This window comes from Parasteatoda tepidariorum, chromosome 9 (assembly GCF_982258835.1).
Source record: "Parasteatoda tepidariorum strain Cologne lab strain chromosome 9, Ptep-v5.0, whole genome shotgun sequence".
Taxonomy (NCBI): domain Eukaryota; kingdom Metazoa; phylum Arthropoda; class Arachnida; order Araneae; family Theridiidae; genus Parasteatoda; species Parasteatoda tepidariorum.
In genome coordinates this window covers 80,098,109-80,111,581 of record NC_141763.1, presented here as the reverse complement: position 1 = coordinate 80,111,581, position 13,473 = coordinate 80,098,109, and the positions used below count along the sequence as shown (strand labels likewise).

The 13,473-nt window shown below is 26.9% G+C and overlaps 2 protein-coding genes and 1 long non-coding RNA gene across 5 annotated transcripts in view; 1 reads left to right on the top strand and 2 right to left on the bottom strand.

The window, feature by feature from the left end:
* LOC107439826 (uncharacterized) overlaps positions 1-13,473 on the bottom strand; it is a 471,331-nt gene that overhangs the window by 260,473 nt on the left and 197,385 nt on the right. The window lies entirely within an intron of this gene.
* Positions 22-4,813, top strand: LOC107439822 (E3 ubiquitin-protein ligase TRAIP-like). The gene has a single exon (XM_016052537.4). It carries the CDS (start codon positions 235-237, stop codon positions 1,372-1,374), a length of 1,140 nt encoding a protein of 379 aa, XP_015908023.1. The 5' UTR covers positions 22-234; the 3' UTR covers positions 1,375-4,813.
* LOC107439823 (NPC intracellular cholesterol transporter 1) overlaps positions 8,736-13,473 on the bottom strand; it is a 74,601-nt gene continuing 69,863 nt past the window's right edge. For all 3 annotated transcript variants that reach the window (XM_016052538.3, XM_016052540.3, XM_016052541.3), the window contains one exon: positions 8,736-10,777. In XM_016052538.3, coding sequence (XP_015908024.1) covers positions 10,766-10,777 — 12 coding nt within the window. In that variant the 3' untranslated portion in view covers positions 8,736-10,765. The remainder of the gene's footprint in view (positions 10,778-13,473) is intronic.

The window sequence follows — 13,473 nt, the reverse complement described above, 5'->3', positions numbered from 1 at the left end:
AAGCAAGATATTATTTAAACAAAGTTTCATAAACAGTTGGTCAATCAACTCGATCTCAACGCGCGAAATTTAAGAAAATTTTTTATTTAAATGTGTCTAAAAGATGGTGCTAGACTAAATAAAATATCAAGAAATTAATCTTAAAGAAATTAGGACTTTATATTTGAGGTTTACATAGAAGTAGAATTCTGTGTCATACTTAATGCTTCAAATCGAACTCGTTCATCTCTTAACATGATTTGGAATTGCTCCATTTGTATTAGTCGATTGGAAGGAGTTAAATCGTGTTCATGCACTCCTTGTGGTCATATTTTTCATTCGGATTGCTTAAAAGGATGGATAACAACTTCACAGACCTGCCCCGAATGCCGGAGAAAAGTTTCGCATTATAATGCTATTAAATTATATCCGTTTGAAAAATCTTTAGATGTTACATTAGAAAGCTCTACCTTGGAATATGAATATTTTGCTGCAAAGGATGAAATCAAGGAAAAAGGGGAGGAGATAAAATCTTTAAAAGCTAAAGTAGAAGAACTTAGTTTATATGTAGCAACAGCTGAGTCTCAAGCTGAAAACTTTCGGCAGCAAAAAATGGAATTAGAAAACAAAATTCAAGTAGCTAATTTGAGGTTGAAAAAAATGAATGAGCAAGAACATCAAATTCGAAATTTAGAAAGGTCGCTGGTTCATTCAAATGCAGAGCTTGAAATGTATAAAAATATTAAAACTATTGTTCATGGCCAACAACAGGAAGTAGATCAAATATTGCATGAAGTGCAAGAGAATGACAGTAATGGCGAAAAAGAAATTAAAAAATTGGCTACTTATTGTTCCATTTTAAAACGCGAATTTAACAACACTGTTTCCACTAAAAATAAGTTAAAAGATGAGGTAACAAGCTTGAAGAACAAAAATTTTTCAATTTCCCAAAAGCTTTTAAGATTAAGACAAGAAAGAGACGCTTTAAAACATCAAATGCAACAGTTGGAAAAGGAAAATTTAAATAGTGGTTCGAAAATGTGTTCCAATTGCTCTTCAACTGGTGTTTCAAATAGTGCCAGCATGCAAATTGGTATTTCAGATTCAAATGTATTTGCCTCTAATTCTACTGATTCACCTATTTCTGTCAATTTTGCTGAAAGTAAAAAGAAAATTGACGTTATGGTTTTGGATGATGACACATATTATAAGAAGTTGCCTACTAGCTCTAAGTTCATTAGTCGACGAGGTCAGGATGGCATTGCTACTAGAATTGACTATGGTAGCTGTTTTGGGCAAGCTCAACAAGATCCCAAACTAGTGCGGCGTGTTAAAATGAGAAATAATGATAATTTTAAAAAACATTCCTTGCTAAAGAATATTGCTCGTAAATGAAATTATAATCAGAGTGGAAAATTGTTTTAATTTTCAATATTTACAGAGATTTTTTTTATAAAAGAATACTGGTAGCAATATTATACTTTTGTATATTAGAAATTATTTAATGTTTCTTCCTCTCTTTTTTTTTCTCTATTGCTAACTAATTGTCTTAAAATTCAAATTTTTAAACTTATCTAAGTTTTTGTAGAAGATCTTTATAATGCAAACCTTTAAATCTAAAACTTTTAATTATATAGAATCTTATATTATAAAAAAAATTTCCGATATCATTATGTTTATTTATAAAACTCTGCAGGACAGATCAATGTTTAAATGCTTTAAAATAATTTTTTGATGCAAATTACTTAAAAACATGCACTTAAGTATTTGTTATTTATCAAAAAAATAAAAAATACTGAAACTACCTAGAGCATCAGCAAAAAAAATTATCAATTTAGGTTTGCTTTCTCACTTATAACCTCTAAACGAGTAATGTTTTTTGCAGCCTGTGAACTATTAAGAGTTTTTATTCATTTTCAGAAATTTCTACAATATAAATTTTGTTATTTACACATATAAAATTAATGTGTTTCACACAGAATTGCATCATATAGATTTTTTACTAAACTAGTTATTTCAGTGCATTTTGATTAGAATGATTGTAATGTGCTTACATATCCTATTTCAGTTTGAAATAATAGAAATAAAAAACATTTTTGTAGTACAAAAATTTCAGATAGATATTTCTGTATTTTAAGAGGTCCTAGAAAATTGTACCTAGTATAGGAGCGAAAATTTGAAAGTTACAAACTAGAAATTCAGCATTCAACTTTATGTAAGTAACATAAACAGGCTTAATTTTAGGTAGTTATTTGAAATTGGTTCCCATTTAAATATTTATTACTAAATGGTATGATGTTATTTATAGAACCTATTAATTAGTTATATTTACGAAATAAATATTACATATTTAGAATAAAGAAAAAATGATATAATCAATCCTAATAAAGCTAAATTTCTTTGTAAAAATATGTAATAAAAAATTAACAATTAGAATAATTATACTTTGCGAATTATCATACAATAGCAAATGAGTGCATTCTAATATCATTTAAGTAGACAATATCTGTTTCTATGGGTACACTCTGCAAGCGTAAAAGCCAAATTTTGTAAAAAGTAAGTAAAAATATTCAAAATATACTAAATATTGAAATACTAAAAGAATAATATGATCCATTAATGTTTGAAAAAAAAACTATATTGTTGTCTTGTTAATTTAATCTAAGTCAGGGTGATCTGATATTCTTATTGGTTTTGAACCTTTCATATTGCTAAAATAAACAAATGTCTGTTAGGTAACATATTTTGATAATTTTTGTTATATATGCTATAAGATTTTCTTATTTGCTATCGTAACAACTTTTGTTATATTTTTTATTAGATTGAATTGCAGATTAAAATTATATTTTCAGTCATTAGAGTTTGAATATCAGCCAAACAAAACGTTGAACATGTTTATTGTGATTTTAAATTCTTGTTTAGGAACATTTTGATTTTTACAACACAAATTTTTTTTTTAATCAGACTATGTCTAAAATAAACCATGATTTAATTGGTGTCGAAGATGAAAATTATTTACGAAATTATTTCCAAATTTTTGGGAAATTGGTAAATAAATTAAGGCTTTTACTTAAAGCATGTTGATAATTCCTACTTCATCAATTGTTGATCACTCACACTTTTAATTTGCTAAGTTATGTGCGAAAAATATTTTCTTTTTGAAAAAGACATTAAAAATTACAGCATCAATTTTTTTCTACAAAGTGTTAGATTTGCTGTTCACGAACAAAACTAACGAATGGTTATTTATTTTTATTACTAATAGTGCTGTGCTTCAATTAATTTTGGCATTGTTAAAACATTTTGAAAGAAAAAAAAGACAGCATCAGGGCTGATTGTGTTCCGGAAGAAATCCGGATTTCAGGATTTTTAGCTCAGTGATCCGGAAGTTTCCGGAGATAGAAGGTTCACAAGCTTCAAAAAATCATTGATCTCAAAAGTTTCCGGAAATCAAATTTTCAAAGGTTGAACTTAAAAACACAGTTTCTTTAATTTGTAAAGGAGTGCCAGATACTTTATAAGCTTATATTCAAGATTAATATTCATTTTTTATCACTAAATAGTTACTATGATCATAAAATCAAGAAAGAAAAACATATTTGTAAATTACTTCTCCTGGTCGACATAGGTACTTGTAAATGGTATAGCTATGTGTAAAATTTTAAATATATTTTATGTAAACTAAGAAATGTTGAGAAAAAGAAAAAAAAACTTGTTTAAACTTTTTTCGATTTAAACTTCTTTTTTTTTTACTCAAGAAGTTTTCCGGAATTTTGCATAGGCTCACAATCACCCCTGCAGCATTGAAGAACTAAGTTTCATATATTTTTGTACATATTTCTCATTCATAGTATTTCTTTGAATTAATAAGGTTTATTAACATTAATATGAATTTTTGTGATTTATGCAACAAATCAAAGGCTTTGGAAAATGTAAGGATTTTTTTGAGAAAGAATGTCATTTATCTAAATATTTAAAGTTAAATAGTTAAAGTAATAAACTCTCACATATAAGAATGTCATTTATCTAAATATTTAAAGTAAAATATTTGTAAAATGTTTGAACAAATTAATTTATTTCTAAAGCTATACACATTATCAAATATAAAAATATTTGCATTTTCAAAGTTATTTTGCCTTACAATTGATTTTTTTATATAAGCATTTGACTTGGATATCAAATCCTATCTATTCTGTAATGAACTAGTTTAATTTTTTATATGGATTTTTTTAATAAAAATGTTTATTTTATGCATTTGTGCAATTATTTTATTTCATTACTTAAACATTTATTTTATTGAAATCAATAATTGTGTTATGATTTATGTCACTATCATTGATAAAATTTTTTAATGTATGTCTCTAATAATAATTTTAGTTAAATATTTCTCCAAATTTTTAAAAAATTCTTACCTTTTGCTGATATTCATTCAATACTTTTTTTTAAAAAATAATGATAGACAACACAAATAATTAGTAAGTATGACCTAATAATAAAATCTGGTAATTTTTGTGCAGTTATTTCTTCATTGATGTAAAAAGAAGTCCCTTTGTAAAAGATTCTGTATTATCTTGTTAATTTCTCTAAAGCTTTCATTTTTATCTATCACACTTGATCGACAAATTGCAGTTTGTAATTATCCACAACTAATTTTTATCAAGAATCATTGATTTTATTTCTCATCAAACAAAATTATTTTAATATTGACTTGACAAATAAAAAAACAATATCTAGTTCTTTTTATTTGACTGACAAGTATGTAATATTTGTTACTATTGTAGGAACTCAGTGACCTGATTTTGGATTGCATGTAATAAATTGGTTGGTTCTTTGACATGGTTATGTATATTATTCTCCTACAACATATAGGTGTTAGGCCATAGTTGCGTGCTGTTGTTGAATATAAGTAAGGAAAAATTAATAGGTTTAAAAGAATATTAATGAATGAAAATATATAAGATGTATGATTGATTTTTTGGAAACTTTGAAGCATAATTTCTCTTCTTTTAAATATGACATATCAGTATCTCACAATATACACTTCAAATTATCTTTTTTTTTTCAGGGTTATTTATAACTAATGCTAATTTAGGTTACCCTCTTTTTAATTTTTTCCCTACCATTAAATGTCCCAATGAAGAAATTCGAGTGCATTCTTAATATATATTTAATTTCAAACCATCTTTATAAAATAAACAATAATAATAGAAACTGAAAGATGTGCATAGGCAAGTATTAGACCTTAGGGGCACCCTAAAATGTTCAACTCCATTTTCCATACTCTAAGAGCAAACTGACATTAATTTCTTCTTGTTTATTATTAATAATTAAATTAATGACATTTAATTTATTCATTAATTAATTACTTCATCATTAAATATATTATTCATATAAAAACTTATAATTAAAAAGTAGATGGACAATGATAAGGCTATTATGTAGATCAGTGTTTCCCAAACTTGTGACTTTTGTGTACCCTTTCTAAATTTTTTGTGACTCTGTGTACCACTAATAAAAAAATGAATGTATTTTTTACTATAAAAAAATTTCACAAAAGTTAAAAATTACAGCTGGCTGTTGACACCACTAATCACTAACTGTCAACTCTGCAAAAAATAGCCAATATAAAAATACGTAATCATAAATTTTCATGGCTAGCTTTGTTTTTACTGAAAATGTTTTGAAATTTTCGTTTGTTGCAGGATATTTCACATAAGACAGCGTACCCCCGCTAAACTGTTTTCGTACCCCTGGGGGTACGGGTACCACAATTTGGGAAACACTGATGTAGATGAATGACAATGCTATTATGTAATGGCTTCATCTAGAATTAAACTAAAAACAAATTGTGAATAAAATTATTCAATGTAGATCTGCATGAAAATTCTACTAAAGATAACAAACAGCTTCTAATTCCTTTAAAAAGATTTTTATTCTAAGTTAGGTATGTGGTGAAAACTTTCCTATTATGGATTAAAAAGTAAAGTGTGATACCAATCTAAAACCCTTGCCAATGTAGTCAACGAGGATGGTCCTATAAATTAGAGATCGTAAAATGCATGAAGATAGGGATTCATTTTGTTTATAGACAAAATTTGACCAGTACTTAGCAATGCAAAAGAAGAAAAAAAATGTATTTTGGATTGGGAGAGGATGCTGCATCGTGGGTTTGAAGTTGTAGCCTCTCTAGTTTATATGTAAATCCGGCCTTGTAGATGAAAAAACATGATTAACTTCAAAAAGGAAAAAGTTGACGTTTTATCACTCTCAACTGAACACTCGTGTTAATCACACACTAAGTTAAACACTCATTCTTCAGAACCATCACACGTGCAGATGATCTTTAGAATGAGCACTTGAAATATGTGATCTTTTTCTGCAGAATTATTTAAGCTAAAGAAATTTTTCAACTCACAAGTGTATCTTTATTACATTTACTATTCTATTATTTTAGTAATTAGGTATCAATTTTACAACCAATTTGCTAAATGAAAACCAGTGGAAAGAGATAATTTCAAGGCACTTTATCAAGCATAAAATGGAACAAATTTCTTTCTTTTTTTCTTGGGGCTTTCAACCATAGTTCTAACTTTTCACAATATTTAAATAGCAGAATAACAATCAAGTAAGGAATCAATCAATTACTTAAATGTTTACTGTGGTCTAACATATTAAAACAAATTTTAAATCATAAAATTTGCTACCACTTTAAATATTTAAGTAAAGCATCTTTCTTATAACTGGATAAATTAGTAGGTTTGGAATTTTTCAAAACTAGTAGAAGTTTGAAAATTCTGTAATGGAGGGTGTAACAGAATATCCAGGAAATGATTTTCACAAAGTACTAACAATTAAACCAACTTCAAAAATGTACACATGTAAAATGCAATAAGTTATTATTAAATGGAAACAAGCTATCATGACCATTACATTTAATATTACTTTTCGATGTGAACCATGTAGAAGAATAGTAATAATAAAATAGCGGTGAATGTTTGAAATGTACGTATTAGGTAGAATACAATGCCAATCATTGAGTGAATTAAGATCTCTAGAAAAAGGGTTTTATTCTCTGTTTTTAAACACGATGTTATTGTTATTAAGTTAGATACTATTATAATTCAGTATATTATATTAACTTAACTGTAACGTCGTTATATTCTAGAAAGTTTATTCTTGTAACATTTAGATACACAACTGAAGAAAAAACAAACTTAACTATGTTTGAAATATCAAGATTAAAAGGTGTTGAAGTATAAATTATGCTTTATCAATATTATGTTAACAGAGGTGGAATTTTCAAATTAATAACATGCATGCTATCAAATCTAGTTCGGACCATTGCCTTTGTAACCTAACCTCAAGCTAATTAACCTTCAAATTGCCTATACTTAGACTTACGGTCATACTTTTCAGGAGTATTTGTTTTGTTTTTCTATTTACATTTAATCATGTACCTCTTTTTGACTACTTCAATATAGCACCGTTTCTGAAATCCGGCTAAAAATGACAGGATCATGTCCATTCATAGTGCTTTAAATCTAAATTACAGGTAGAAAGATCTCTAGTACTATTTTAAGTGACCAGATATATTTTCTTTGAAACACTGTATCAGTTAACCAACTAAGACTTGGCAGTTCTATTTTATCTCCACCAGACCTCAAAAGATATATTGCACGAAACGTCATGGTCAAATAAAAATTATGAGATATTGAAATAGCATTTAGGGATGGAAAAAATATATTTTGGAGCAAATAATTTTCATATTTGGAGCAGCACAAAGTTTTAAAATTACATTCTTAACGACATTTTGGAACACTGTGCGCTGCTTCGAATCTTTAAAAAATTGCCAAAATACTAGCTAGATTAATAAACTGTATCACAGAAGGAAAAAAAAATTTATAAATTACATTTTATATAACCTAAATGCTATGCATATTGAAGACATAGACTAGCCAATACTTAACACTTCAGATTTATACTTATCGATGATGTTGCAATGTAATTTTTCACTTGGTTTACGTTAGTTTTCATTAATAAGCAATCTGAAAAGATGCTTGGACACATAAAATATTTGAGATTTTGCGATCCCTTATTTATCTTAACATGGAGAGATTTTTATGTGCTATTGGTATTTTAAATTAAACATAACTTTTTTTAGATATGATTTTATTCTCTTTGGGATATTTAACTTTGCCTAGGTACCATATTCTTTATTAAATATATTTCAGAACATAAATTTGTATAGTTTAACATTTTAATCTATTTTTAAAATTGTTCTTTCAGGTCAAGAGATATTAAACCCCATGTTAAATTTAATTCAATGAACAGTCTGTTCAGATCATAGATTGGTGGCGATTAAGGTATAAAATTTCTCAGGAGCAATAGGAATATTCTGCCTGCTTAGGCACTTATAGTTTGTGAGATAGTGCTACCTTTTTCCTGGAGAATAAACTTTTTCACAATAGGGACACTTTTTTCTTAATAGTTCTAAATAATATCGTTACACCTTAAGTAATTTCCATAAAGAAAAATGTTAAGCCTATAGCAGTAGTAACTAGTGTATACTAAAATATTTCATCATACCAAGTCAACAAGCTAGGACAGCACTATTGTTATTTGATATCCTACTACTTGCACCTAATTTTTTTTCCCGTACCTAAAATGAAACATTTTAGCTTCAAAAGTCCTTTAGGAACTATAAACAAAAACCTTCTGTCAGTCTTTACGAACTATAAACAAAAGAAAGACACTGATTTTTTTATAAATTACTTGAAACTATTTTATTCATACAGCATATGATGTTACACTACAAAATAATAAATAAGAGACCAGTGAAGTCACCATTTTTAATTTGGTGCACAAAGACAATTATGGTTTCATCGCTCAATTAAAAAAAATGCAATCAAACAATGACACTTTGAGCTCTAGATAAAGCACAGAACAGTTTAAAAACGATTACAACATTGAAAAAATTATTAAAAATAAATATGAATGAGTATAAATTAGAATGTCCATTAAATTATAAATTATTTTCTATTATATTCAAAAAATAAAATTTTCTTTCTTTAATCCTAATTCATATTTCTTAGATTTCTACAATATTTAATGAGATTATATGAAGCTCAAGAAATTAAGCTACTATAACATTTCAGGATATTTCATATACGATTATGACTTTTCAATAAAAGACAGGTTTGCATAGAATATTTCCTTCCACACATCAATTAAAATGACGCATAAAATATAAAAAAGGACGAGCAATACAGAGTATAAAGCAATTTTTTTTCCAGTCACAAATATAAACTCTTATTACATAAATGTTATTAGGCACAGCATGAGCTTTCTTGTTTCACAATTCAATTACAATATTAAGCTTTGTGAACATCAACTCGATCCACAGCAAGCATTTCAATTTGATTTGGTAATAAAATTTATAGTTGGTAACAAAAATTATTAAAAATATAGTTCAAATGTATATGAGGCAGGATATAATTAAGTTTTTGTTTCAAATACTTAAAAAAAAAAGACAAAAAGTACTAACAAAATAGAATCAAACATTTTTAGTCGATAAAAAACTTAAAAAATAAATTAAATTCTACTCTAAAAAGATGAAGCCAATAGCTGAGGCATTTGGTTTCAAAAACATACAGAAAACGGTAAAGAAAAATACAATTAGGTAAACTTTTCATCAACCGGTATTGGATTATCCGAGATGCCCCTCCCTCAAAAATAAAATAAAAATCCTAATACGCATGAAGACTGCATTCCTTGATTTTTTCTATTGCAATGGTCTTGTCAACCCCGAGACTATATATATTGTACAAGTAAATGTATATCTAAATGCAACGAGTAAAATTTAAATGTCTTTTCCATTTATTAATGGAAAAGAATTTAACTCTATATCAATGTTCTATTTTTTTTCTAATTTTTTAATGAAAATATGTATAATTTGATCTAAGATATCCACTTATTTAGGGCAGAACACTTTTTGATCATCCCAGTTAATGAAGAATCAACTATCGATGTTGAAGGCGAGTAAATGTTTTTCAAAAGAAACAAAGTCTATGATCCATGTAAGATAGTTTTTGTCACTTAAAAAACATTTTAGATTACTTGTAATTTAAACTAGCAGTTAGGATAGAATTGGCTTGGATTTATTTAATCTTTTTGACGATGATGATAATAATAATAGGAAATAATAATCTCGAAGAATTTCCTTGGTTTTAAGTTTGAGATGACAAATAGAGTACAATTCATTCTCTTTCTTTTTTAAAGATTTGTTTTGAAAGAAATAATAACTATTTTGTTTTTGAAATATTTTCATAGAAGTGAATTGGAACTTGTTCAAAAGAAGAAAAAAACAACTTTTTTTTATTGCAGCATTTCAAAGGATATAAAAAATAATCAAAACACTAAATAAATCAGTTTTGAAAAAGAGAAAAAAAAATTAATTAGTGAATAAGTTGAAACCAAATGCCTCATTTGATCTAAATAAAAGAAAACATTCAATAAGAGATACAAATGAAGTAACGAAAAGCATGATATGCTTTACATATCACATCAAACATGTATGCAGTAATACTTTCTCTTTTTTCAACTCATGAAACTTCTTTAGCACATTAACATGCTAAAATGAAGTGGAATATAGTAGAACGCTAGGAGGAATGTCAGAATAATGAGATACAATGACAAATGAATCAGAATTTTTATATTACAAATGAGTTTAATGAATTAGAGAACTTCCTCACATAGCAGCTTTGTAATCACAGGTAAAAGGTGCATGCTACATGGATGCCTGAAAGGAAAAAAATATTCTAATATTATTTATTTAAAAATTATTACAAAAATAAATTAAGGTTTATCAAGTAATACTAGAGTACATCTAACTCATCCTCAATTCTCTTATTCAACTAAAAATACTATTTTAATTGAATAAGAAAGAGGGTGCATAATTATTTCATCTCTACTTAATTTAATAAATATGTCTTTTCTCATACTCTTTACCAAAACACTTATTTTACGCATGAATCGAAAAATACAACAGTTTCTAAAACTAGTATATTTTAAATGAAGCTAATTTTAAACTGACATTGAGTCATTAAAAATCTCCATGCATAGCCAAACAACAATGGAACTGCAAGAATTTATATATTATTAAAGATATATATTTTTACAGTTTCAAGCAATAGCATAACTGTTATTTTGCTACAATGCCAAATAACAATGATATTATTAGAGTACATTAACTATAAAAGAACTATGTTTTCTCCTAGGCTGTTATCAACGGAACAATGGCAGTCAAATTCATAATTTAAAATATTTTTTTTAAAAATCACAAAATTTTTAAAACAATCAACAACATTTGTGAACTGATGAAAACAGACGTATTTATAATAATTTAAAATCTGTGAACAACTAGATGCAATGGAAATAAAAAATTAAGAGTATAAAATCTTGATTAAACTTAATACATTTTGATAGTGTGATTCACTTTTTATGCCCTAGATATGTATTTTAATGGTTTGAGGGCCTTAAATATTTGCTGATTAATTTACAAGACAATTAAGTTAAAACACATATTGATAAATAAAGCCTTAAATCTCTTAAGGCCGTTGGCACCTGAAAAAGGAAGTGAACTGTCTATGGGGAGGAAGAGTGGAGGAAACCTTTGCCCCTGGTGGTCAGTAAAACGGTTAAAACTCCTCAGAAATCTGGGAGGATTGAATCATTATAGTGAGGGTTTCGATTGGCCTGAGGGTCACCCCCTCCATTCAAATCCGGGTTTATTCTTTGGCAAGTTACCGCTACTTTACTTTCTCGAAATCGTGAAAGCGTATACAACAGGTTTTCTTTCTTCTTTTTTTTTCGTTCCTGCTGGTTCGTTGTGTTTTATTTTAGTAAAGGGTCTCAACGAAAAGGCCAAATGTGATCTTCATTCTATGTAATTCCGAAACTGGTGTTTCAATATGCATTTTTATTTACGCACATAGTTTAATTTATTCAAACATTAAAAGTTAAGCCAATCTTACAGAGAAACACGGGAATTGATTGCATGGGTTTATAAAATTAGTTTGGCTTAATTGTGTGAGGAAGAGTTTAAAATTCAATTTAAAATAAATTTTAATTTTTTTAGGACTGATGTCCAATAATTGCGAGATTATATAGAATGCTTAAGAATATTTATTGAGACAAAAAAAAAAAAAAATGCGAAATGAATATTTTTTTTACATTGTACACAAAAAATAATGTATTTGGAATCGTTTGATTTCATATATTGCCTGTCATGAGCATCATTTTGCGCTACTATGGTGTTAATTGACTACTCATAGAAATTAAAAAGTCAGTATTTAAAACGATAAGGATTTTCATGACTTATTATACGGCGAAATAAAATATTTAATTGCATTAGTAATTGCATAGGTCATGTTAGTGTTTGACGACAATTTTATCAAATCATTACAATATTTTGAATTGACTCACTATCCGCTTACCCCTTACTAGAAATTTCTAATAAATTCTCTTTTTCTGTTTTATCTTTTAGTTTCTCTGATTAAAGACTAAATTATCTCCTTTTGTTTTTTCTTATAATTATTGATCAATTGTCATTTTACCAACTCAATTGGAAAATAGTTCAAAATTAAATAAACATAAGTTACTATAAGTTCAAATAATAACACGTAAGTACAATTCCTTTTTAATATTTTATTATTCTATTTTAATTTTCAAAATATTTTTGTTACAACATCAATGAAATATTCTTTATACATATGATCATTATTATTATATAACGCATACTATGCATATATAAATCTTCATATCAAAAATTTGTTTACCATACTGATTTACCGCATATTTCTGCCCTACATAGAACACAAAAAATTACTTTTTATTTATTCATTTAAAAAATAAAATTATTTCCTCAAGCAAATTTTATATTTATAACAATTTAACAATGCAAAGTAAATTTTGTTCTACAAAATAAAAATTTGAATAGAAAAATTTTAACACCATAAATAGGAGAGAGATGGGTATAAGTTTCAAATATACTATTTTTGTCTTTAGTAAAATTAAAACTTGCGTGATTAGAAAACAATTATAATAATTTCTCTACTCCCAATACTTCTGTGTGTCGAAAAAATACTATCTTTGTTTTATTCGCTAATTGTATTATTCTGCAAATATTTATATTCTGTGCGAGATAATTCTTTATTGATATTTTGGAATCGAACAAAATTAAAATCTAAATCAAATAAATATACCTTGTTCATGTTGACTTACTTTCTTTTGCAATTTCTTTTTCTATGTAAAGATAACGTAATAAATAAAACGCGCGTGATTATAAAAACAGAATTATTTTACAAAACAACAGAAAAACAGAAGATTTCAAGAGCATATATACATTTGAATGAAATTTATATGAAAACATCGCATGAAAGAAAAATAATTGGAGAATGGGGGAGAGCAATGTGTTTTACAGCCTTGTAAGGAACA

What these genes read in the sequence shown, in the direction of transcription:
- LOC107439822 (XM_016052537.4), top strand. Translation starts at nt 235, where the DNA reads ATGATTTGGAATTGCTCCATTTGTATTAGTCGATTGGAAGGAGTTAAA.